Below are 26,638 nucleotides of genomic sequence, written 5' to 3' on the forward strand. Positions count from 1 at the left end.
CAGGCTTAGTTGCTCCACGGCATGTGGGATCTTCCCGGACCGGGGCTTGAACCCAAGTCCCCTGCATTAGCAGGCCGGTTCTTAACCACTGCGCCATCAGGGAATTCCCATCACCACGTATTTTTGAATAAACGAGATCCTTTTTTGGATATCCCAAATTCAGCTTTAACCTGGGCAGCTAAGACCAAATAAATTTAGAAATGGCAATGATACACCTGCAGTCCAGAGGACCCAAAGGTCTCTATTTGCTGGCAATGATCTGCTTGCTTCCAGTCCACGCTGCCTGGACTTCCTGGCTGAAGCCACTTAATCCCATTTGTCAAGATAGTGGCCGCACACATGCCACCAGCAGCTGTGCTCTTAGCACAGGAACCTAAGGAGGCCTTCTCTTTGTGCAAACGAGCCTTGCAGATGGTGCTGCACTGACCTCGTGATCTGATTCTAGTGACCGCTCCCCCACATTTGAATCCTGGCCAGGTTGGTCAAGTCTGGTTGTCTGAATGTCCCTAGGCTGGACCAGCCTGCCAGCAGAATTGCACACAGGACTCCCAGCAAGTCCTGAAGTAAGCCGTTATCGTAGTAAGGACAATCTTTCCACCTTCTGTTTATATACTTTTGTCACAAATGACAAAATAGGCACTAGACACACTGAGACAAGGAGAGCCAGTGTGGGACACGCAGGCATCCAGAACTCAAATCCAGGCAGACCAGGCAAGGTTAAAGCAGAGTAATAAATGAGATATAAAGTAGATATAATTATTTAATGACAGGAAAATAATGTTATGAAACAAGATGGTTACAAATAGTGGATAAGGATGACTTACTTCACCTTTGATTAAAAAAAATTAAAATGTATACAAAACACTGGAGGGTTATGTATCAAAATACTGGCAGTATTTACTTCTGTTCAGTGATTAAATATTCTTCTCTTTGCTTTTGTATACTTTCTGAAACACGATTACTTCTGCAACAAAAAAGAATAGTTACTGGAAAGAGAAACAGTTATTAAATGCCAGAAGCCCAGCAATTGAGGCCTGACACCCAGGACCTGTCCAGCCAGGGAGACAGTGGTCGAGCCCAGGTGTGGGACAGAATACCATTCCTTCCTTTTCCTACTGCAGTGCTGTTCGCCAGACGGTTTCTTCTACACTTGATAGTAATATTTAATAGGAATCTATGAATATGAACTGGTACAACAGCAAAATGATGCTAGCAACTTTGGTTTTAAACAACTACAAAATGTAATAACCATTCTTAGTTACAAAACACACTAGAAATAAAACATAAAACACACCAGAAATCAAAAGTTCCTACAACAAAAAACCCCATCTGACTAAACCACTGACTTCGTTGCTCATTCTGATGTGTGTTCATTTTCAATTTTCACCATAAATCTATTTTTGTTTCATGGATCTAAAAGAGGCAATTTTTCTCAAAAAGATGCTCTGCCTTCTAGGTACTGTGAAGAGTTGGAAGGGCTCACCAAACTCCAAACCACTTCAAACAAACAAGTTTGACTGAGGAGTGTCACCATTCTCTGTGCCTTAAAAAAAAAAAAAAAAAAAGTCTGCTAAGTTACCAAATGGAGAACAGCAGAGTATTACACCTGTAAATGAGGCTCGAAGCTCTCAGATCCCATCCCCACCCAACCCTCCATGTCAGGACTGCTGGGGCGCTTTACTCAAGTAACAATGACAACCCGTATTTCTTCCTCTTAAAAAAGTAAAATGGAGAAAGGATCATTATTTTAAAATCCAACATATAAAGAAAACAGTGCCACCTTTAACCAGAGGTGCTTCTTAGGTATTTCCCAAAGCCCTCTGCCCTTTTACGTGGCAGCATTTTCAGGAGGGGTCAGAAAACTACTGATGGTCCAAGAAACAACAAAAGGTCCAAGAAACAACCAAAACCAAAAAAATAAACTGAGATAACTGCAGCTGTCCAGTGTCACCTGCCCTGTCTGGCAGGCTGACAAAGCACCCTAAGCCATACAAATCTTCAGACACCAGGAAGGAAAGGTACCAAGAGAATTACACTAGAAGAGTAACCAGTTTTGGGAAAAAAAGATTTAAACTTAAAAACATTCTGTCATCACAAAGACTAAGAAGATCCCTTGCTTTGTCCTTGGCCAATCAAGAAATACTGAACTGTTTTATATCCCCAAAGAGGAGACCCACTGGAAATATCAGTGCCAGCGCCCCAAGTCAATTCATACTCTTGTTAGATGAGTCCCAAATCCTACGGCAACAACAATCCCTTTGTTAGAGCAAGAAAAAAAAATCCATTTCAGGACAAAGGCGTCTTCAGTGAGAGAACTGCCTGCCATCAGATGGTTTCTTGCTTATGTGCTTGAAGATCTTGGACTTCTCGACTTTTCTGGCTTTCTGGTAGCCGAAGCCACCGCCGCCGCCCCTTTTTTTAAGTTTGCCATCGTTGCTGTTCACGTCTAAAGGGGGATGTTAAGGAAATCAAGCAACTCAAAGACAAGGACTCCAGTCTACCGCCTGCAGAAGAACCAGCGAGCTGTACCCCAGGGGCCCCACCACCCCTCCCCAGGCCACGAACACACGTGAACATTCCAGACAATCAGGAGTGGCCACGTAACTGTGGACTGAAACTAGCAGGACAGATTTTTAAGCCCAGTGTAATACTTGTATTATTCTTCCACGCAATGAAGCCGAAGGGGTAAGTCGGTAAGTGTGTAGGAACACATGAAGACATACTCCCAGTGTCAAAACGAAATGACTTTCACCTCTGCTGGGAGCTGATTCAGAGGCATCTGACCGAGTGGAGTTGCTCTTCCTGTCACATGGGGACTCAACATGTGTTCACAACGGCAGACATCCACTCGACGCTCCCGATGCGGACGGCCACCCAAACTGTGGTCCTCCAAGTCCCCTTGGGAGTTTCTACCAGTGTTAACGAGTGGGCCTCACTCTAGCTGGTTGTTTCTTCTGTTGAAAATATGTAATAAAACACATATTACATATCATAACAGAAGCAACTGGACGTGTTCCCTTTGCCTTTTATCTTGAGTAGCACTTAGGTTATTTTCTTTCACTGGTCTTATGACTTCCTTGCATGAAATGCTTCAATGACCGAGAGGATAAAAGCCCCCTGAGAGGTTCCATCTTGTCTTCAGCTTCTGCAAGGTATCCCGCTCCTCTGTGCACCCTGTATACTGGAGCCACACAACCGCCAAGCCCTGCCCCTCTGAGCTTCTCCCCAGAACGTACAACACCCCCTGCTCTGCCACTCAAATTCTGCTGTCTTTTTTAAAGCCATGAACTGTCTCGCTTCTGTAGTCTCCACCCTGACAATTAACCCCTGCCCACCCCATGTGAGCACTGACAAGAGGTCAGTGACCAGCTTGAAGGCCTGGGCCCTGCAGGCCTCAGCCAGAGCAGACACACCAACCCAAGTGCTAAGCCCCAAGGCCCCCGGTCAAGCCTCTGTCCCTTAGTGCCTGGACGAATTCATAACCACAAAGAAAAGGATACTCAAATCAACAAAAGGAGGCACCTTGAAACCAAAGGACAGAGCAACCTGAGGCAAGTTTAAGTTATTAACATTAAAGATCTGTTTCAGCGAATGGGAATCATACGCTCGAATGTATGACTTATACGCTTCCTGGGCTGACTTATGAAGGAAGTAGTTCTTTTCAATCAGTTTTTCAAGCTGAAACAGAAACAAATATTGCTTTTAATGAAATAAAAAAGCACGTCATATAAAACATTTGTTCCAATACACTTGCTCCAAGCTCTGTAATATCTGCAAAATCAGGCTGCAGTTAAGAATAATGACAAAATTCTTGTAAGATACGGACTGAAACAAGGTAGAGAGCTCTGGAATGTGGTCACCAGCACAACAAGACACCGAAACAATCGCTCAGTCCAAACTTCTCACTTTATGAAAAGGGAGACTTGGAGTACAATGACTGTCCATGAGACACTACAAAGGTGGTGCTGGGATGACCCTTCCTCCCCACCTCTGCCCTGCATACCTGAGACTGAATGTCAGAAACTTTGGACCAGGAAAACTCAAATTCACTTAATGGAACCTAGAAAACAAAAGTACACAGATGAGTAAAGCAGGACGGCTCTGCTGCAGCTCGTCAGGCACTGAAGAGATGAAAGGGGACAGGCCTGTGGGATCCCATGGGCCAGATATCTGCTTGTCTCCCAATGCCAATGCGAAAGGCTTACCTTCCCTCTGCTCACTGCACAGGAATCATGCTATGGAACCCTCTTGAAATAAGAGGCGAGAAACCGGCAGGGGCAATAAATCACTAAAGCCCTTTCTCTAAACGAAGATCTCTGTGGATGCAACGTGATGAAGCAGCTTGAAGCTTCTAGCTGAAGGAACCACCAGCCCTTCTCTCCAACACCACACTGCCCTGTGACTGGGGTTTATGACACTAGGTCACAATGATCACAACTCCTACAGGAAGGATATTTCTTACCAGTTCTAACTTATTAGACGACTGGGAAAGTGCGAGACCGGTGCTAGATGCTGGGGGAAAAGAACAGCTGCCCGAGTCACGGGCCCTGCCGCCAGGGAGCCTGCAGCCTTGGGGGGAGACAGGTAAGTGATCAGACAACTTGACAAGCACCCGTGCTGGGGGGGACATGAAGGAGGGCAGGGCCTCCCAGAGGAGACGGCAGCTAGCGGAAGCAGAGGCTATCTGAGAGCCAGGAAGCAGGCATCTGGAGAAAAAGTGCAAGGGCTGATGGGAATCCCGAGGAACTGCTCCACGATGGGGGCAGTGGGGGAAGGAAAATCCACCAGGCGACACTGTGCCAGTGAAGAGGCAAATGTTAGGCAAGACAAGGCCCGACAAGCATTCTCAGGACCTGGCAACAGAGAGGCCAAAGCCTGATTAGGGCGCACTGGAGACCAAAATCAGAGGAGTTGAAATATAACCCACTTCTCAAAACAGCAGACTGAGGAAAGGCGACAGGCAGTAAGTAGCCATGCTGGACCTAGTGATAGGAGAGTGGGTTTAGGGTTGAAGTTATTTTTTTTTGGTCAGACACTTGAGATGGTAAAGAGCTAACTGCCAGGGAGGGACTGAGTCAACGAATAAGTGCCCGAAAGAGGAAGAGGTAGGAAGGAATGGGTTCCCTTGGCCTCGGGCGAGGTGCAGACACCAGGGTGAAGACACGTGGAGAGGGGCTGCAGCAGGGGAGCAGAGATGACCGGTGTGAGGGAGCTCACTCACAAGGGGTGGAGGAGGTTTCAAACACGGCTGGGGGGACGAGAGCGGAGACTGGGGATGGGATGCACCCTGCGCGACACAGAGCTCAAGAACTGGGCCTCGAGGATAGTTTTCTGCTCACATTTCCTGGGGGAGACCCACATAAATCTCATCTGCTAAACTGCTGTAACAACTGGCCAAACAGCATGGCGACGACGCAGGACTCCTCAGACACACCTAGAAATGGTGCTTAAGGCCATGTGCACCGGTTACCAATTCCTCTGGAGAGGAATCTGTCCCCAGCTTAAGGTTTTCCAAGTGAAGGTCTTTACCTTGGACTGCTTCAAATAGCGAAGGAAACCCAATTCTTCAGGGCGCAAAATGAGCAAGGCATGCCCTCTGCCGTTCAGGCCTCTGGCTGTTCTACCCACACGATGAATGTATTCCTTTGGTGGAGAGAGAAAACCTGAAGTAATACACTGGTTTCCATGGCAACCTGTGGCGATCTGCATGTCCAGAACTTGCACGGTAGTGGACGGCAGTGTGCCAGCACATCAGTGTGAGACGGTGCCCACCTCTACCTAGTGGCGCCACGCAGCCCATGACCATGCTCCCCAAAGCTAGTCCCCCATTCCTTCTGCAGGGAGCATCCCCACAGAGGTAACAGAGCCGTGCGCGGGGCCAAGGAGAGCTAGATAGAACATTCACATTAATTCTATGATCTCATCAAATGACTATTAAGTGTGCTTCAACTTCAAAAGGGCTTTGGGAAACATATTTAAATGCTGGCTGATAATTTATATAATCTATTGTTTGTTGAAATACCCAATAAAACTTATTTTACTACATATACTAAAGAACGGTATCTATCTCTGTAAGCAAATTTTATTTCCTTCTGACACCTACTGCTCTTAACAGATCCTTCCAAGCACACAACTCGCCTAGCTTAAGTCCCACTGACACCTCTGCAATCTCCCTGCACACACCCCCTTTGGGTCCCGCAAAAGCCCTCAACACTGTCAGTATCAGAGAAGCACTGCAGTCACTGCATCCTAAAGGGATATCCTGTGGAATGTGGTATTTCTCAGGGAACCTTGGGGTCATCCGGAGGGTCATACTGAACGATCCAGTCCACTTCAGGAATATCCAGCCCTCTAGCTGCCACGTCTGTACACAGCAAGATCCCCGAATCGGCATTGCAGAACTGGAAGAACGTGGTCGTACGCTTGTTTTGTTTCTGCCTCCCCTAGAATCAAAACAAAACATCCATTGGAACAGAAAACTTGAAGTTGTTTGTGGGAGGTCTCGATGTAGAATCCCCAAGCTGTGGAACTATTACCCTGCTTTATTTCCAGTTCATAGCCCGTCCTATCTCAAGGGACGGCGCCTGCTCCTCCTGTCTGGTCGCCGCCCCTCCTCCCCCAGCAAAGCTCCCTCCACACAGGCTCAGTCACCCACTATCGCCCAAACTACCCAGAGCTATGTCTGGAGGAGACAGCAATACCTCAATCCCCACAATCTCTATAACGTGGTAAGTGTAACCTGTTTTTAATAAATTCATCACCATCACTTACATGAATGGCCAAGACAGGCAAATCGATGTAGTTCAGCAACTCGTAGTGGTATTTCACGGACTTACAGGATGAAAAGAAGACCATCAGTTTCTTCTTCCGGTTCTTCTTAAGGAATGTAAAGAGGAGGAGGAATCTCTTTTCGGAAGGACAGACAACATATCCCTAGGAGAGGTTCAAGTGAACAGACACGAAATAATCAAATGGACATTTTCAGCTTCATGAGCTAATATAATCTGATGGAGAGCACCACTGTTATGCCTCACCTACAGCAAAATTACTGCCGTCATTATAACAATGCATTCCTAAATATAAGACTAATTTTAACTCTTTTGATTCCTTTTATTGGCCACAATCACTGGATACTAAATACTTTCCATATTTCTGAGACTACTGGTTATTAAGTTCTTGTAATCATAATATACCAATACTTCTATTAACTGGAACCCTCAAAGTGTATCAATGATTCATTTTTAGAAGGTCCTTAACAGCAATATCTCAAATAACCACAGCTTAAGTGCACTGTCCTAAACACGATAACAAAGCTGGGTGAATATATTTTTAAAAACTAAACCACCAATGAAAGGTTTTTAAGCTAAAGTGTTACAGGAAACATCATTCATCAGAAGACTCAACCTTACAGCTCTATTTTTAATCAACCTAGTCTGGATCTGTCACCTCATTTCCACAGCGAGGCGCCTGAAACCAGCCTCTCCGCCTTCTAACTCACCTCACATCTTAGCGCAAGAGATGATTAAACAGCAAAATGTTTTTTACTCCTCTAAAATTGGCAGTGATATATTTAGCTCATTGACCCATTTGCTTTCTCGACGATCCTCCAAACACTTGCAAGGAAACACCAACGATCCTTAAAATTGAAGGTATTGACAAAAAGTACCTGCTCAAGACCGTCCACGGTTGCATGAGCTTTATCGTCATCAACACCAACATACAAGGGCTCCTTTTTCAGAGAAATCCTTGCCAGGTCTTCAACTTTTCGAGTTTGTGTGGCAGAAAAGAGCATGGTCTGTCTGCGGGCTGAAACACACCCACAGAAACATAACTCAGATCATTCAGGGAACCTTTAGAATTGCTTCACCACTAAAAACGCTCTCAGTGCAACTATCAAAAATGAGAGACATGGTATCACTATAAATAGTAAGAGAGGAACACCATGGACAACTTTATGTCTAGACATTTGACAACTAAGATGAAATGGACAGCTTCCTTGAAAAAGAAACTGCTAAAGCTTGCTCAAGAAGAAATAGAAAACCTGAATAGCCTTGTATCTATTAAGGAAATTATAGTTAAAATCTTCATGTGAAGAAGACTCCAACCCCAAGGGCCTCTGCTGGTGAAGTCTATCAAACACTTTAAGAAAGAAATATTATCAATATTTCATAAACTCTCCAGGACATTGAAGAGAGCTTCCCAACTCATACCTTTTACAAAGTTTTAGCAAAGTGAATACAGAAATATATATAAAGGATAATGCATCATGACCAAGTGGGGTTTATTCTAGGAATGCAGGGTTGGTTAACAGTTGAAAATTAACCAATATAATTTACCACATTAACAGACTAAAGAAAAAGCATCTGATCATTTCAATAGACACAGAAAAAACACCTGTCAGAATTTAACATTTATTTCTGATTTAAGAAAAATCTTAGCAAACTAGGAACAAAAGGGATCACCCTCAGTCCGATGTAGGGCATACAGACCTAGAGCATCTACAGCTAACATCATGCTTAATGGTGAAAGATTGAATGCTTTCCCACCTAAGATCAGGAGTAAGACAAAGATGTCTTCTCTTGCCAGTTCTACTCAGGATTATACTGTAAGTTCTGGCCAGCTCAATCAGGAAAGAAAATAATTAAGTGAAAAATTTTATCTCACAAAGATATGAAAAAACCTGTACACTGAACTCTGAAACACTGCTGAGAGAAATTAGGGAGCTAATAAACGAAGATCTACCTCATTCACGTGTTGAATCAACATTGTCTTCCACCAATGATCAATATTCAGTACAATCCCAAGATCCCCAGAGATTAACAAACTGATTCTAACATTCATATAGAAATGCCAAGGACAAGACCAGCCAAAACAATTTTGAAAACGAACAAAGTTGGAGGGTTAACACTACCTAATTTCAAAACTTAACAGGAGGAACTGGAAATTCCATACACTGCTGATGGGGATGTAAATTGGTACAAGTTAAGCATACACCAGCCACTCCATTCCTAGGTAATCACCCAGCAGAAGAGGAGATATACGCCCACAAAAAGAGGTGTAGATGGATGTTCACAGCAACTTCATTTGTAGTAGACCGAAACCATTAACAACACAGTCGTCCATCAACAGTTAAATGGATAAGCAGGTTGTGGCATATTTATACACTAGAACGCCACTGAGGAACAAAGCAAAGAACTACTGATATGTGTAACGGCACAGACGAATCACAGAAGAATTTGCTGAGCACAAGAAACCAGGCAAAAAGAGTTACACTGCATATGAATCCCTGGAAAATGCAAACTGATCTACAGTGACAGAAAGCAGATCGATAGTCCCCTGTGAGAGAGATGTGCGTGGCAGCTGTTGGAAGTAGGGGACGGTGAGAGGGAGGGATTACAAAGGCGCACAAAGAAAGTTTTGAGGGTTATGGAAATGTTCACTGTATTGACTGTGGTGATGGTTTCGAGGTGTAAACAGGACAAAAACGTATCAAATCATACATTTAAAATATGTACAGATTATTATGTTAATTATACCGCAACAAAGCATGAAAAAACCAACTGTATAATGTACTGAACCATGGTGTTTTTATAGACATAAGCAGGTTACAATGTTTCAAGTACTATAACCAAGGTATGTACCACTCAAACATAACACAGAAAGCAGCAAGTCGATGACTACCCAGGAGATGTGAGATGGGGTGGCGGGGACGGACGGGAACGAGATGCATGTTAAGGCTGTTCAACTTGCACGGCAGCCTCTCAAATGGCAAAACCACTGCATTAAGTCACTAGTGAGAGTGATGCTTATGCTGCAAACTACATCTGAGGGTGACTGGCACAACCACTTCACGTGCTAAACTAAAATTCTGACATTAGTAGTTTTCATACAGGAAAAACTCTCATCTACTTCCAGCAGCTACTCGGCAAACCACATGCAGATGCTACCTACTTACTTGGCAGAAGTTTAATAATTTGCTTTAATTCTTCTTCAAATCCAACATCCAAGATACGATCAGCCTCATCAATAACCAGACACTGTAGGTTTTTATACATAAACCCTGGTGTATTCTGACAAGACAAAGGACAAGGAAAAACTGTTAGCTGTCAAGTTTATGTTTCACACAGACAAAAGATGGGGACCACACAACAGTGTTCTCTTACCTGCATATGGTCCAGGAGACGGCCTGGTGTGGCCACAATGACGTTGATCCCATTGGCAAGCTTCTGTGCTTCAGCAGATCTGTTACTGCCACCCATTATTAACCCATACGTGTGAACATGGTGTGTCATCAGCTCCTTAAGGACACCAAAAGTCTGCATGGCCAGTTCCCTAGTAGGTGAGAGAATAAGGACTCCTGTTCCTAAAAAGCAAAACAGGATATACAGTGAAAGTCAAACTGTAGTTATCACCAGGAGTCCACCAACAGCTACAACAGACTTCCAGTGAGATACTGGCAGAAACAATGGGACCACAGACTTACCATTCCTGGGCATGAACTTTAACTTAACAATGAGTTCAACTGCAGGAATGAGAAATGCCAGGGTTTTGCCACTGCCTGTTTTTGCAGCTGCTAGAAGATCCCTAAAAAATAAAAAAGAAAAGGAGAGAGACATTTAGTCTACTCGTTCAACAAGCACCATGTACTATCACACATGTTTTAGGCACTGAGGCTGGATCATAACAAGAAAAAAGTCCCCATCTTCTCTATCACTGAAATCAATCATGTGGGTTAAATACTTAACTCAAAAATAAGAATTGTGCTAAAATCAGAAGTGAACAGCTTTCTCCAAACATCAGTAAATAAGCTAAAGCCTTTAACGAAGGTTGGGTATGTTACCCAACACGGTGCAAGGTGAATAGAACATACTGGTATTTTATTTCCCAACTACTAGCACTAAAAATAGAGATACTAATGCCCAAACCTCAATGTTAATCATACCTGCCCTCCAGAAGTGGTCTGATACTTTTATGCTGAATTTCAGTCATGTTTGTAAAGCCCATTTCTTTTATTGCCTTCAGAGTGTTCTCATTGACAAGATTAGCCAGAGAATCAAACGAAGTATCCTCAAAAGCTCCTGAAGAGAAGACAGTTTATCATTAGCAAATTTATCTTTTCTTAATAGTTACTATTGCTAGTTTCCTAAATTAGTTTTGCTGATTGAAAACATGACTGGGTTGGTGTCAAGCTTAGAAGAGCTTCTTCCAATAAGAAAATAAACCCCAACCATTCCTATAAAAAAACCTTATACTTTTGAAGTTTCTCCACTGCTAATGGCCGTGTGATGTAAAGTCCAGAGCCTATACTGTAACAAAATAACAGACGGAGAGGGACTTGTATGAAATGAAAATGCCAAGGTGGCGGGAAGGGGAGAGGGGAGAGACGGGGGTGGTTTGCGGGGGCAGAGTTCAGAGAGAAATGAAATGTTTAAGAAATGAGAAATAAATAGTGAAAGCATTCAGTGTAATAAAAACTGAATATGAAATCAATCAAAATAGTAACTCTCACTCCAGAAAGACAACAGAGAAGAGTCAGATGTAGCCACAGATGGTTAGACTGTACCCATGTATCAGGTGTACTGTGGTTCTCCGGCAGGGGGAGGCATCAGGATCATCCGGGAGCTCCCCGCCCCACACGTGCCCTGGCTATAACCCAAGTTTTGGCAACCTTGACACCACTGACGTTTTGGGATGGGTAATTTTTTGTTGTGAGAGGCTGTCCTATGCATTATAGGATGTCCTGCAGCATCACTGACCTCTACCTACTGGATGCCTGTAGCCTGCCCCCAGTTCTGACAACCAAACATATTGGTGGCCAACCCTCATGGTTTGCCTGGGACAGAGGTTTAAGGGATGCAGGACTTTGAGTGGGAAAACTGGGATGAGCCGGTCACCCTACCTGGGAGGTAAAATCACCCTGTTTGAGAACCACTGCCATAACCTTTGCAATTTTGATTATGGAGATTGGGTGCTGGACCTCAATTATTTTAATAACCAAAAAACCCAACCCAAACAACCCAAACAACTGCTAGACATTTCTGGTTAGGAGCAACTGATTCTAGCCTAAACGCTTGACTTTACAGGTAAAGAAATAGAGGCTAAAGGAGGTGACTCTGGCACCAGCCCCTCAATAATGTTAATTTCACCCTTCTCTTTCAGTATTGGAGCCAGTATTGAACGTCTGGGCTCCAGACTTCCGGGCCAATGATTTTCCTACTACAACATGGAGTGAGCTTTAGAAAGTGACAAACCAAAGGAACAGAGGACCCCAAGAACTATTCGTGTGCATGTCAGAATATTTAGTGTTAGAAATAAAGAAAAGGGGAAAACAGAGAAAGAAACAACAAGAACTAAGGCACACAACGTGGATGATAAAAAGCAATAGTTAGATATAAAACCATTTCTTGTCAATACTTATTTTTTCCAGGTAAATTAAAAGCCACAACTGAACCTTTAAATACTATAATCCAAGGAGGCATGGCATTTTAGAGAAGATCTATCTGGACAACACTGACAGCTACCTGTCAGTCCCAGGGGCAGGCTGGGCACCATGCTGTCATCGTCCTCATTGTCTGGCTTCTCCACACTGTTTTCTGTTTCTTCAGGAGCCTGGGCACCAACTTCAGAGTCTCCTTTGTCTTCAGTTTTTGCTTTTTTGGAATCTTTGGATTAAAGGACAAAGCCCCCCCAAATTTTTTTCTTAAAATAAGAATACCAAATGAGACCACAAAATAAAACATGTGTGATGCAAAAAGGCATATTTTCAAAAGCTTAACATATTTTCAGTTTTAATTTGCTAAGAATCTCTTTTTCCTGATTAAAAAATCTGGCTATATTAAAAAACCCAGTGGGACACACAGATTTGCCAACAAACTTTACTTTTTAGGTTTCTTAATACATATTCTTTTACTGAAGTATAGTTGATTTACAATATTGTGTTGGTTTCAGGTATACAGCAAAGTGATTCAGTTCTACATACATATATGTATATACTGACATTCTTTTTTAAAAATTCTTTTTCATTATATTGAATACAGTTCCCTGTGCTATACGGTAAATCCTTGTTCTTTGTTTTATATATGGTAGCATGCATCTGTTAACCCCATACTCCCAATTTATCCACCCCCCTTGCCCTTTGGTAACCATAAGCTTGTTTTCTGTCTGTTTCTGTTTTGTAAGTTCATTTGTACTATTTTTCAGATTCCACATATATGGGATATCATATATTTCTTTCTCTGTCTGACTTACTACTTATATATTATACCATCTTAAGTGAGCAAGAAATTTTTTATAAGCTGAACAATTTAAGTATATTAATCACACCCAGTTCTATAAACTTTACTGAGAAAAAAAACACGGGCAAGTCATTAACATTTTTTAAAAAAACTTGTAACAAGCACCGGTTTTTCCTCCTATGCCATTAAACATAAATTTTCTATAAAAGCTAATTTTGTTTTAAAGGGGAACAGAAACACAAAAGGCTCTTCATGTTACCAGACGCAGACTACAAAGCAAGAGCAACAATCTACTTAGCTGGGCGATAGAAACTGGCCTGTTCCTTGAATGTAAGTGGTGAGGGGAGGAGAGGGAAGGCCTCCTGGCTTTTCATTTCTACATCCACAACTTCTGTAACACAGTCCCTTAAACTACCTTTCCAGTCTTACCTCCCATCATGCTCTTCAATGTTCCACTCTGGGCCAAATGGCTTAACTACCATACTGGGCTTTTACAAGTTTATGGCAGTTAGTGATGCTAGTTAGAACAGAATTGACCTAAACCAGAACTCAGGACTCTTTGTAGCCCAGGACTGGGCTCTTGCTTGGACCTTACTAACACCCTTCTGGGAAATGGTCAACACTGCAGGACCCACACGTTCAAAGGCCATGGATATTATCAGCTGGTCTTCAAGGCCTATTACTTCTGTTTTCCTTAAAACAGTTCTTAAAGGTTACCAATAGGATTTAAACTCCCAGCCCTGTGATTCAATGCTTGAGAGAAGAAAAAATATCACTTCCTTAGGCATACTCAGAACAAGAATCCTAAGGGCACTAATCATTTTAGAATAGGATTACAATCACTTTAAATCAAAACTGTAATGTCTAATCCTCATGCTTTTCTCTATCTTATTTCACTTTTTGTTTAAACGATTTATCATAACTTATAAATGTATTATAGCCTGTAGGCAGTAAAAAGACAGCCATACATGTTTGGAAAATTCAAAGTGTCTTTCTAAATGAAACCTTTATTTCAGACAAAAGATGAATAGGATATGCCAACACAAGTGCTGGCAAACTTCTATAAAGGGCCAGACTGTAAACATTTTAGGCTTTGCAGGCCATATGGTCCTATCACCACAAAGGCCAAGTAAAAAAATGGGCATCTCAGTGTTACATTAAGCTTTATTTGCAAAAATAGGCAGAAGGCTGAATAGTTTGCTGACACCTGTCCTATCTTGTCTTGAAATCTCTGCTTGCTCACATTTCAATTAAAATGCCTATTCTTTCACCTAAGCTTATTCCATCCAAGAATCTTGCAAAAGATAATAGCCCTGCCTCCCCAATCCTGGCCATTCTACTCACTTGGAAATTAACGTTCCATTTATTCAGAAGTTTCCTAACTGCTATTTTATACACTTTGCATATCCAAGTTATCACTAAGTTGCCTTTCAAAGGTAGGAATTTATTGTAGGAAAAAGGAATGGGGCAAAAAAGACGTAAATGAAAAGAATCACTAATGCAAAGTCCTTGATACATAAAGACCCAAGATAGATTCTACTACCAGCCCAGATTTCTTTAGTGTCAGTAATTCCACAATTCTCTTTGGAAACAGGTAAACCTAAAATATTTTCCATAAGATCTTACGGAAAAACTCGAATGAACTTTTTGGCCAGCCCAATACTATGTCATAGTACGTTGTGTTTATCATTAAAAGCTCAGATAGTTAACTGCCAAAAAAGAGCAGTATTTTGAGAAACGTTAAACTGCAGCCCCCGCCCCCCGCCAATGTCTGCTTTAGCTACCAGGCTATTTTCTCGTATGCCAGTAAGTACAGAGGAGTCTTGCATGTCATGTGGACATAAGAAGAAGAGAGGAAAAGCAGAATGATAACTTGAAAACCTGAATAGCTTCAGTTCAAAGACAATACATACCAGGCCCAGCATCATCCACTATTTTTCTCTTTTTCTTCTTCTTCTTTTTCTTTTTTGATTCTGAATTGGGAGACTGCATTGCTGCTTCCCCACTGGTCAGTGTGGTAGATTTCTTGGAGGATTTTTTAACTTTTACATTTTCCACTGTTTCTTTAGGTAAGTCTCCATTTTGGGCTTCTGACCAGCCTGCATTCATAGACTGTTTTAGGAATTTTTTAACTTTTCCACCTACTACTGCTTCTTCAGAGATGTCTCCATTTGGGGTTTCTGACAAGCCCACATTCACAGACTGTTTTAGGGACTTTTTAATTTTTCCACCTCCCACTGTTCCTTCAGACGCATCTCCGTTTTGAGTTTCTGACAAGTTCACAGCTGAGGCCCCTGTTTAAAAACAGAACACACATAGTGACAAAGAAGGAGAGGTTTACTTAGAAACGCCGGTATCCCAAACGAGAAACGTCATGGCTTCCAGGACTAAAATGATTTAATTTTTACTTCCCTGTCATGTATATTAAAAGACAACTTCCAATTTTACAGTGTTCTACTGCAGGACAAATAAATTAAAAAAAGAAAAAAAAAAGGGAAAGCCGCATTGATTTTTTAACTTCAAAAACCACATCTCTGTCCATAAGGAATTAAAAGCGTGGAACAGGAAAACTTCAGTGAGGTTAAATAAACAGATGGGGCCAACGTTACTTACAAAATATACATTCTAATATTAGGTATTTGACAAATACACTTTCCTAGACATCAGTGAATTGAAAATTCTGTTGATGTAACCACTTATTTGATATTTATCATATATAAATGCCTAAGACTGTCTTTACAAAAGTTTCTTTTTGTATACAGAAGAAGCACCATCTTTTGTTACTTTTAACTAAGAAGTAGTTAGCAACGCTTTGTTATTCCATAGGAAATGGAAATATAAAGGAACTTCAAAAACATTATTCCTAAAACCCACACACCTCTTCTCTCCTCCAGAATTTCTTTCAATCAACTAATCTCTGCAGAAAACCAGCTAGTGTAAGGCATTATGCCTCCAACACTACCCTAGGGGGCTTCCGTATTATACAGGACCGAAAAAGGTTAACAACTTCAGGATGTCTGACCCACTGTCAGGAAATTAGGACTGCAAATGAGGTAGGTAAAGAAAAGTGACATTCAGGTAAAATGCTTTTCATGGAGGTCTTTAAGGATGCAAATACGTAGAAGCTCTTGAGAAATTTATAACCTAAAGTTAGGGGTGACAGGAAGACAGGGCACGAGATTACGCACATGCGTATGATATGTGCAAAAAGACACTTTAGGAGCTGAAAATGATGAAGTTCTTCAAGAGTCGAAACAGGGCAGGTGGGCAGGGGAAGGCAAGGGTATCAGGAATGTTCTGTGAAGAGCGACACCCACCTTGTTCTGAAGCGACAGAGACATGAGATAGATGATGTGAAAGGAAGATGCGGGGAGGTGAGAAAAGTCCCACGTGCCTGATTGGAAATGGGGGTTGGGGATGACCCTAGAGGTGGTGAGGAAGTCAGAAAGGGAGGGTGCAAGTGGGGCAGGCTGGAAATGAACTCTTAGAGGCCTCCTGCCCGAACTCTGTAAGGACCAACTGCTGCTCCGAAAGGGCAGATCTGGGGACACGCGGAGAGTCGGCATCTGCGCGGGGCCCGACGGGAGGCCGCCCCGGGCTGCCTTTCCACGCTCCGCAAGCACGCGCGCTCTGCGGGGACGCTGCCAGCGCTACATCGGGGCCGCAGGGCCTCCCCACCAGCGCCGCTCGGCCGCTCGGCCGCTCGGCCCCGCGGCCGCCGCAGAGCGCCACGGCCCACGTGCTGGCTCTCTCCGCAACCCAGGCCGCCGCGAAGCTCAGCGCATCTCACCCTGGAGCTTTAGGTTTCGCTGTCGCAATTTGAGGTTCCGCTTCTCGATCTTCTTGCGTAAAAGTTTCATCGGTAAATGAGACATGTTGTCGGTGAAGCGCCTTCACGGCGGCGCCACAACCCGGCTTCTCTGCTCTCCCCGATGACGTTACTTCCTTTCCGGCCACCCGAGCTCAGCTCAGCCAGCCGGAAATACGTCACAGGAGCACTCGCGGTCGGCGGAGCGGAAGTGGGTCCGGAGCGGAAATGCTTCCGGGCGCGTGCGCCGTCTTACCCTTGCAGAACGGATTCTCTGCAGCGCCTTCTAGGGGAAGGTAGGACTGGCCCTGCACTGTGTTCCTTCGCATTGTACCCGAGCCAGCAGAGCACTGGGGACATTTGGTAGTTTGAGCTTATCCCGGGGAAGTGGGAAAAATCAGGCGGAGCAGAGGGCCTTAGGGAGTCTCCATTCTTACGCGGGCCTCTTACTGTTGTGGCCTCTCCCGTTGCGGAGCACAGGCTCCGGACGCGCAGGCTCAGTGGCCATGGTTCACGGGCCCAGCCGCTCAGCGGCATGTGGGATCTTCCCGGACCGGGACACGAACCCGTGTTCCCTGCATTGGCAGGCGGACTCTCAACCACTGCACCACCAGGGAAGCCTGGGAGTCTCCATTCTTATGTTCCTACCCTCTTTGGATCCTGGACGATTTAATTTGAGTAGTACCTAAATTTCGTAGATGTGTGTTTTCAAACTTGTTTGACCGCTCTCCTTAGTGAGAAATACACTTTCCATGTCACTTGCTACCCAGTAATCCACACATAAATATAACATTTCTCAAAGCAATACCCTAACTCTTGTTTCACATTGATGTTTTTCCTTCGATACCATTCATCCCATCCTAAATTCTGAGTCCGTTAAATATTCTAATTAGAATGCATTTAAATTGATTTTACTACTCTATTAAAGGATCGGCTGCAGTTTGAAAAATGAAGGTTTATAATCCCCAAAGCTCATACCCACAGACCCTTCAGAAGTCAGGACAGAAATTACAATCTGGCTGGCCAGTAGACATTTTTGTGTGTGTGGAAGAAGGTACATTAAAAAAAAAAAAATGTTGCCAACATTAAAAATTTGGGATAGTTCTTGTAGAAATTCACATTTTCCTTTAAAAATTGGTCCTAATGGGCTCAAATTCCCCTTGGCAATAATCAATTTGAGCTGAACGATAATTGGAAGGGTTAATGAAAGCTAGAGTAATTTGTTCACTTGGAGTGGCAGAGCCTGAGCTCATAGGGATTAGACATAATCATAGGGAAAAAGAGAGAGGGAGAAAACTTGGGAGGGAGTTTAAACAGAATGTAAATAAACTGACTGAGAAATCACATTGAATTGGACTAGAAATTGAGACAAACCATGATGTGCTTAAGTTGTTACTAATTTGGTGGGTTAACAGATGAGTCAGAAATTTAAACTGGCACACACGCACAGACACACACACCCACGGACACACACACAGACACACACAGACACAGACACACATAGACACACAGATATACATACATACATACATATCTCAGTTTAAATATATATATGGCAGTTTAAATTGATATATATCAGTTTATATATTTGTCTATATACATTGTATTTTTTATACTTAGAATTTTTTGGTATATTATGAAGTTTTGACATCTTAAAAAACTCTTTCTGGCTGGAGAGAGATTGCTCCTCCAGGGGCTAGCCAATTTTTAGAGATAGCAAAAGACTCAGCCAGGAGCATGCCTTTAATATGCAAACTAAGTAATGCAGAGCCATACCTCCGGGCCTGTGTACCCCAAGAGGCAATATTCCTCTGCCTTAATCATCCCAGGGCCAGGTACCAAGCAACTATGGACCACTCCTATAGTTTACAGCCCACCTAAATTATTTAAACCAGCCAACTGCAAACTGTTTGTTTTGCCTTGCCTTGCTTTTCCTGAGGAACCTCCAATAAAGGCTGTGGCCTAGGCTCCTCCTTTGGTCCTGCCCCTTCTGCCTGTATGGGATGCTGGTGCTTTCCCATGTGGCCCTGCATGGTGTGGCATGCCTCCTCTTTCTAGTACCTGTGAGTATAATAAACTTTGTTTTCTTGAGCCTCTCCTGTGTCTCCTCTTGTGGTCATACCTGACTATCAACATGAAAGAGCACAGAATATACATACATATCTAATTCTCTCTATATATACATAAACATATATTCACATGATTACACACCTGAATATTGGGTCTGTGACTTTGAAATTCACATCCATCACTCTTAGGTGCAACAACCAATATCTTCCATTTTTCTTAAGGTACATGGAAGTGCTTAATTTTAGGGATTGGCAACCTTTCAGTAGCCACATATAAGGCTATTGATGCCATTTTTCTAGACTTTTAGGAAAGGGATGAGAGACGATAACCTTGCATCAACTCTCAAAATTGGGGGTAGGAGTTTAACAGAGTGAATTTCCAAGACCAGGTCTGGTGAACAAATGAGTATCACTGGATTGGACTTCAGAAAATATCTGTGAGGTTTGGAGAGGTGGCAATTAAAAACATGTGCCTCTGAAAATCCTTTTGTCTCTCACTGAGACAAAATATCTTAATATTTTGAGCCTATCTTAATATCTATTCAATATATGTTTGCAAAAGTCTTTAGAACTTTTTGCCTTGGTTCCCCATCCCAGATGTCCCTCTCCCCAGATATTCATTTCTCAATTATCAACTCATTTAGCAATTATTTTCTGAGCATATCTGTGCAATGAGTATGTGATTGGTGTGTGCTAAGTTCTGAGAATAGAACTGTGGGCAAGATCAATGTGGCTCGCCTTTGTGGAGCTTACAGAACTTACATGGAAAACAATCATGGTAAACTGTGCAGTGAGAAGGGAAGCACATGACAGGAACAACACCCTAGTCTGGGAGTGGAGTCCTTCATTCAGTACCCACTGTGCATGTGCACTGGGCTAGAGGCAGGCAGAACAGGGAGTGGAGATGATGTCTTTTACCTGCTTACAAGAAATATTTAAATTTAGTATGGACCATATTCCTTACCCATACCATTCTTTCAGTTCCATTTGAGATCCTTAAGGCTTAGACAAGTGTTTGTATAATAAAAAGCAGATTTGTCCATACAAAATTTCTTCTCATTCAAAAAAAAAAATGCCTCACTTCACTGGGAAAAGAAATCAGTCTACTTCACAAATCCCTTAGAATTTGTCAGAAATAACTGACTCACTCTCTAATCACTGCATTTGGATGCTTGAAACATTTTCCTAGGGACTTTCAAATGCTATTTTCTACAAGGTTAACCACCCTTTAGTGTGTAGGAAAGTGCTGCATTACTGTAAGTAAGTGGGGTGTTGCACCCTTCATGTGGCTTGACCCTGGTTCTCGGTATTGTCTTAAGCAGATGGCAGGTGCTTGAGAAATGTCTTCTTCAATGAACTGACAGATATGAAAATGAGAGAGCATTTTAGGGAGCATTACCACAATTCTCCAAGTCATGATTATTGCAGTGGTTCTAGGGACTAGAGTACATAACCTTTCTCTAAGTGTATTCATTTGCTATTTTAAAAAATCTACTCTGTTCCAGGTACTGTTTCGGGCCCTGGGAATCAGCAGTGAACAAGACAGGCAAGGTCTTTGTTTCCAGGGAGCTTAGTGCCTAGAGAGGGGAGACAGATATTAATCAGTTAAACAAGTGAGCGAACAAGGTAACTTTACATGGAGCTAAATGCTGGAGAGACATTAAAATAAGATGATGTCATATAATAGAGAGAGATGGATAGGAGGCCAGGGCAGCATGCTACTCACGGTGGGAGGTATTTTTGTGGAGCCAAAGTCAGCCATGCAAAGACCTGAGGCCAGAGAAAAGGCTGGCAAAGACAAGCCTTAGTATTTCATTAAATGACAGTACAGGACCACAAGAGCAGCTATGCATGGGAGAGTCCAGGGCTTGGGCCAGGCTTGGGGAGGGAGGCTTAAAAAGGTATAGGAATTGGTGGGGGAAAGTGAGAACTTCAAAAAGACACCTTCCTTTGACTACCTGCCCCCTGAGACCTCCAGTCTGACCACTGATGACAGAATCATAGACTGACCTTTGCTTATCCAGTACCTTGTGGAAATAAGAGTTCAGAATTAGGATTTACTTTAATACACTTTTTACTTGTCATGACTTTATTTATTTTAAAATTTTATTTATATATTTATTTATTTATTTATTTATGGCTGCGTTGGGTCTTCGTTGCTGTGCGGGGGCTACTCTTCGTTGCGGTGCGCAGGCTTCTCATTGTGGTGGCTTCTCCTGTTGCGGAGCATGGACTGTAGGTGCATGGGCTTCAGTAGTTGTGGCACACAGGCTCAGCAGTTGTGGCTCACGGGCTCTAGAGCGCAGGCTTAGTAGTTGTGGTGCATGGGCTTAGTTGCTCCACGGCATGTGGGCTCTTCCCAGACCAGGGCTTGAACCCATGTCACCTACATTGGCAGGCGGATTCTTAACCATTGCACCACCAGGGAAGTCCTGGCATGACTTTAGATTTACAAAAATGTTGCCATGATAGTACCTGCCACTCAGCTCCCCCTTATGTTAACAGCTCATGTAGCTGTAAGACATTTGTCAAAATTAAGACATTAACACTGGCAATTTACTATTTTCTAAATAATCCATGTGAATAAATGAAGGTAGTGGCTACCAGCTAGAACCTGGTAAGTTCTACATCTTATTTCCTAGCATATCATTTTTAGTGGTTCTTTATTTTACAACCGAAGATCTCTCCTCTGCCCATGCTTACTTACCCTATCTTTCCCAGGGTAGTGTTGTCATAGTAATTTTAACAACCACCAGGTCAACATATTTCTCTAAAAAATTTTGAAAATGGGCCACTTTCAGAGAATGAGTTTAGGGAAGCAACTGCTACCCCCCAACCCTCTACCTAGCTGCTTTACTACAGTGAAAACTATGAGACGTCTGACTCTTCACCAACTGATTTCACACAATTTATCAAACTACCTTCCTATATTATTGTCTGGGTCTTTACTTCACAGTTAATTTTCCTTTCTTGAAGACAGGAGTGTTGTTTCATTCATCTTTAGAGACCACCTACATTTAGAACTTTCCATTCATTCACTGATTCTTTCAAACTAGTATCTATGAATCCATGATGATGTGACAGGTAATTGGCTATATGCTGGCAATATAAAGTTAAATTAGCCAAAGCTCCCTCTGTCAACATGCTTACACTTTTGGAGGAAGTCAAAGATGTCTCCCTTCCCATTTAGACTTCCCATGCCAGCACAGTGCCTGGAGTTATGTAGGCCCTCAATAAATGTTTGACACCCTGTTTTGAGAAGACTTCTCTGACAGCAGTGGAGAGAATAGAGGTGAGATGATCAATCAGGTGGTGTTGCAATGGTTCCGTAGGGACATTATGAAGATCATGGGGCTGGAACAGAGTGAGTTTCAGTATATTTTCTGAGACAGAATTAATGTAACTGGGTGACCAGTTGGATGAGGAAGTTAAGAGAGAGGGAGGGGTAGAGGATGCTTCTGAAGTTTCCAGCTTGAGATGTGCTGTACAGACTACAGGAAGAGAAGAAGGCTTGGAGGGCACGGTGGAGAGGAGGAAGGGGAAAGGGAAAATGAGCTTAGTGGGACCATTTAGTTGGAGAAGAAGTACATATAGTAGATGGCCCACAAATACCTCTTGAATGAGTGAAGGTAGGGACGGATTGCTGCTCGAATGTCAACAGAAAGATGGGGAAGATGGACTCAATGGGGCGAATGCTTTTTCTGTATAAAATTCTGAGTCTGTGATGCCAGTTGCCCAGTATTTTTGACAGCCGGAGCAGGTAAAGGAGGAACAAGAACAGGTGGCACAGGGCCTGGGTCCTAAGCATGGATAGAATTTGGCTGTGGAATGGCAAAACAGAGGTGTAAGGTGGGGTTTAACCTCCTGTCAGCAAAGGACTAGAGTCATTAGAAGTTTTTGAGGGCAGTTGGGTAAGTAATAGGGAAGATAAGGAAATGTGGAAACAGGTCGTAAGGTCCTTAAGTAAGAGCCTGAAGTTTAGGCATAATGCATGACACTAGAGGCTCTTGAGAAGGGCAGTGGGGATGACCAAAGTTATGCTTTTGGAGGACTTTTTTGTCAGCAGTGTTCAGGAGGAATTGGATACGGGAGAGAATTGAGACTGGTTGGTGGCAGTTTTGCTAGTCCAGAAATAAAGTGATGGGATTTCATAGTGCTTGTTTCATGCCCCCATGTGGTCTCCATTGCTTGGCACACCTTCCCCTCCTTCCCTGCCTCCACTTAGTTTTGCCCCCCAGTCAGCTACCTTCTCATCATCCTTCAAGACTCTGCTTCAGTGCAGCCCCTCTCTGGGGAGCTCCCCCAAACCCCTGTGGGCTGAGCTGCTCACTCCCTCCTCAGGACTGCCTGTGTATTGTGTTTTTACTGATGCTTCTGGATAGTAATGTGTTCTCTGGAATATCTTTCTTTCTAGTACCCTGTGAGCTACTTAAAGACAGAGATACTATCCTTCAGTTCCAGAACTCTGCCTAGCACATAGTAGGCACTCAGTGAATTGAATTAAATTATGTTGGATAAATTAATGACAGGGAAAATGGAAAGAAAAGTATGGATCAATGGTAAATTTGGAGGATAAAACTGGAGAGATTTACTGATTAATCAAAAGAAGAACTGTCACCTATAGAGTTGATGTATTCATTGAGGGTAGAGCAGGGGTGGTGATCTATAATGGGAGTAATAAATTCAGTCTGGAACATACTTAACTGCCACATACAGTAAGTCCCCTGCATACTGACCTCCAAGTTGCGAACTTTCAAAGATGCGGACGTGAATTCGCATGTCCAGTCATGCAAGTTAGTTCACATGTCTGGCGTACATTGTCATGTGCGTGCATCCGCTACAAGTGGTTGTGCTTTTGTGTACTTTACTGTACAGTACTGTATAGAGTACAGTAGTACAGTATCTTTATTTCAAGCCCAGGATGTCCAGAAGCAAGCGTAAAAGCAGCAGTGATGTAGCTGGTACTGCTAAGAAGTGCCAAGCAGTAAGGATGGAAACAAAAGTGAAAATAGAGAGTGGAGCAAGGCAAAAAGATGGTAGATATCACTCGTTCTTATAACATGAATTGTTCAGCCATCGGCACGGTTCTAAAAAACACGGACAAGATCGTGGAACATGTGAAGTCTGCTGTGCCGATGATGTCAACACTAATATCGAAGAAGCATGGAAAAGTGAGGGAGGAGGTGAAGAAACTTCTCAGTGTGTGGTTGCAGGATCAGCATCAGCATCGAGTCCCACTCAGCTTAATGCTGATTCAAGAGAAAGCTAAAAGGCTTTATGAAGACTTGAAAAAGAAACACGGCTAAGAATCAGAGGGTGCATCTTTTAATGCCAACCATGGCTGGTTTCATTAGTTCAAGGCTAGAGCCCACCTTCACAAGGTAAAAGTAAGTGGGAGGGTAGCTGCCCGGGAATTTCCTAAAACACTTCGAGAAATTATTGATGACGGCACGTACTTACCTGAGCAGGTTTTTAATGTGGATGAGACAGGATTGTACTGGAAGAGGATGCCAGACCAAAGTTACATCAGTAAGGAGGAAAAGTTGATGCCAGGCTATAAAGCAGCAAAGGATAGGCCAACTCTGTTGTTTGGTGGCAATGCTTCGGTGATATGAAGCTGAAGCCTCTCTTAGTTTATCATTCAGAGAACCCAAGAACCCTTAAAAACATAGCCAAGGGCTCTCTTCCTGTTGTGTGGAAGAGTAACCCCAAATCCTGGTTTACACAGACCATTTTCCAGGACTGGTTTTTCCACCACTTTATCCTGGAGGTAGAGAAATATTGCTTGGAGAAGGATGTCCCATTCAGCAGTCTTCTGCTGTTCGACAATATTCAGGGCCACCTCGCGTTCATGGATGACTTGCATCCCAACATCAAAGTAGTGCATCTGCTATCGAATACTATGTTGCTCATCCAACTTATGGACCAGGGGGTTATAGCGACTTTCAAGAAATATTATTTATGTCATACTTTTTGTCAGGCAGTAAAGGCAAGTGACAAAACAGGAACAACCATGCAACAACTTCGGAAGGAGTATTGTTGTTCATCCAGAAGGCCATAAAAAACATTGACTTTGCTTGGCGTGAGGTTATGGCCATCACCATGAATAGGGTTTGGAAGAACCTTTGCCTGCAGTTTATTTACGATTTTTGTGGATTTGAGAAGGTGGATGAGGAGTCCAAAGAGGTCTTCAGCAGCTTTAGTGACCCTTAGCCAGAAGCTGGAGCTAGATCTGCAAGAGGACGACTTCATTGAACTCCTTGCTGTGCATCATGAGGAGCTTACTGATGAAGACCTGATGGAACTGGAGGCCCAGAGAAAGGACGAAGAGAGACAAGGGGAAGAAGAAGTAACTGAAGAACCGAAGAGAGTAACGATGCAGGAAATGGCACAGGGGTTTTCTTCATTTGAGGAGGCCCTGTTAGTTTTTGAGGCACAGGACCCAAACACAGAATGGTACCTGAAGGTTGCAGCAGCTGTTCAGAATGCAATCCAGTACTACCGTGTCATCTGTGACGAGAAAAAAAAGCTACCACCCAGACATCACTGGATCGTTTTTTCAAGAGTGTAGATAGAAGTGAATCCAGCAAGGAACCAGAACCTGTGTCATCAGCGTCAGGTGTGAGTGACATTGCAGCTTGTCCTCCGTCTCCTATTGCTGAGGATCCTTCAGCTCTACCATCTCCCACCTCCTCTCCCTCCTCCAGTCAGTAACTCTTCTTGCCTGTTCACGCGATGCCAGCCCCTGGGTGCCAGCTGTTGTACTGTACTACTGTACTTTTCAAGGTACTGTACTGTAAGATTAACAATGTTTTCTTTATTCTTTGTGTTTGTTTTCTATGTATTATTTGTGTGAAAAGTGTTATAAACCTATTACAGTACAGTACTATATAGCTGATTGTGTTAGTTGGGTACCTAGGCGAACTTTGTGGGACTTAAGAACAAATTAGACTTACACATGTGCTCTTGGAATGGAACTTATTTGTATGTAAGGGACTTACCGTATGTATAAGTATGTAACGATATATAATGTATAAATATATTAAAATAACAGTGTAATACAGTACACATAAATATGAATAACTAATATATAAATTATATATATAATGCTGTCTATGTATATATTACATATATTTAGTATATATAATATTTTATAGTTTCCAAACTAAATGTTTTGATTTTAAGAGAAAAATTAAGTTTAGTCGTTAAAGGCTCAGGTTTGGAGTAAAACAGATATAAGCTTGAATTCCAGCTCTGCCATTTATTAGCTGTGTTACTTTCGGCAAATATTTATTTGGTTTTAGCCTCAATTTCTTTATCTGTAGAAGGGGTATAGCAAGAATTATCCCATGGAGTTGTGTGAGAATTCAATGAGTTTATAAATGTTATGCACATTTACGCTGATGCTTAGCATTTATTAAATGACAACTGTCATTATTATTCATGCACATGTATTATTCATGCACATGGAGCAGAATTAAAAGGGAGTTCAGAAAGAACAGGGAGAGCCAGTTAAAACCAATAAC

General features: G+C 42.7%; 1 protein-coding gene and 1 long non-coding RNA gene across 5 annotated transcripts in view; one reads left to right on the forward strand and one right to left on the reverse strand.

The window, feature by feature from the left end:
• Positions 1 to 742: 742 nt before the first annotated feature.
• Positions 743 to 17,196, reverse strand: DDX18 (DEAD-box helicase 18). The gene is made up of 14 exons (XM_082631189.1): positions 17,026 to 17,196; positions 15,149 to 15,529; positions 12,522 to 12,662; positions 10,943 to 11,078; positions 10,484 to 10,584; positions 10,164 to 10,363; positions 9,956 to 10,070; positions 7,667 to 7,806; positions 6,772 to 6,933; positions 6,291 to 6,443; positions 5,530 to 5,643; positions 4,004 to 4,060; positions 3,501 to 3,678; positions 743 to 2,446 (listed from the first exon to the last, which is right to left on the reverse strand). Exons 1-14 carry the CDS (start codon positions 17,108 to 17,110, stop codon positions 2,304 to 2,306), a joined length of 2,106 nt encoding a protein of 701 aa, XP_082487315.1. The 5' UTR covers positions 17,111 to 17,196; the 3' UTR covers positions 743 to 2,303.
• Positions 17,197 to 17,269: 73 nt separating this feature from the next.
• Positions 17,270 to 26,638, forward strand: part of LOC309809669 — a 94,069-nt gene continuing 84,700 nt past the window's right edge. For all 4 annotated transcript variants that reach the window (XR_014294888.1, XR_014294889.1, XR_014294890.1 and 1 more), the window contains exon 1: positions 17,270 to 17,339. This is a non-coding gene — a long non-coding RNA (uncharacterized lncRNA). The remainder of the gene's footprint in view (positions 17,340 to 26,638) is intronic.

The sequence above is a fragment of the Mesoplodon mirus genome (genome assembly GCF_964341445.2).
Source record: "Mesoplodon mirus genome assembly, chromosome: 8".
In the NCBI taxonomy this organism is placed as follows: Eukaryota; Metazoa; Chordata; class Mammalia; order Artiodactyla; family Ziphiidae; genus Mesoplodon; species Mesoplodon mirus.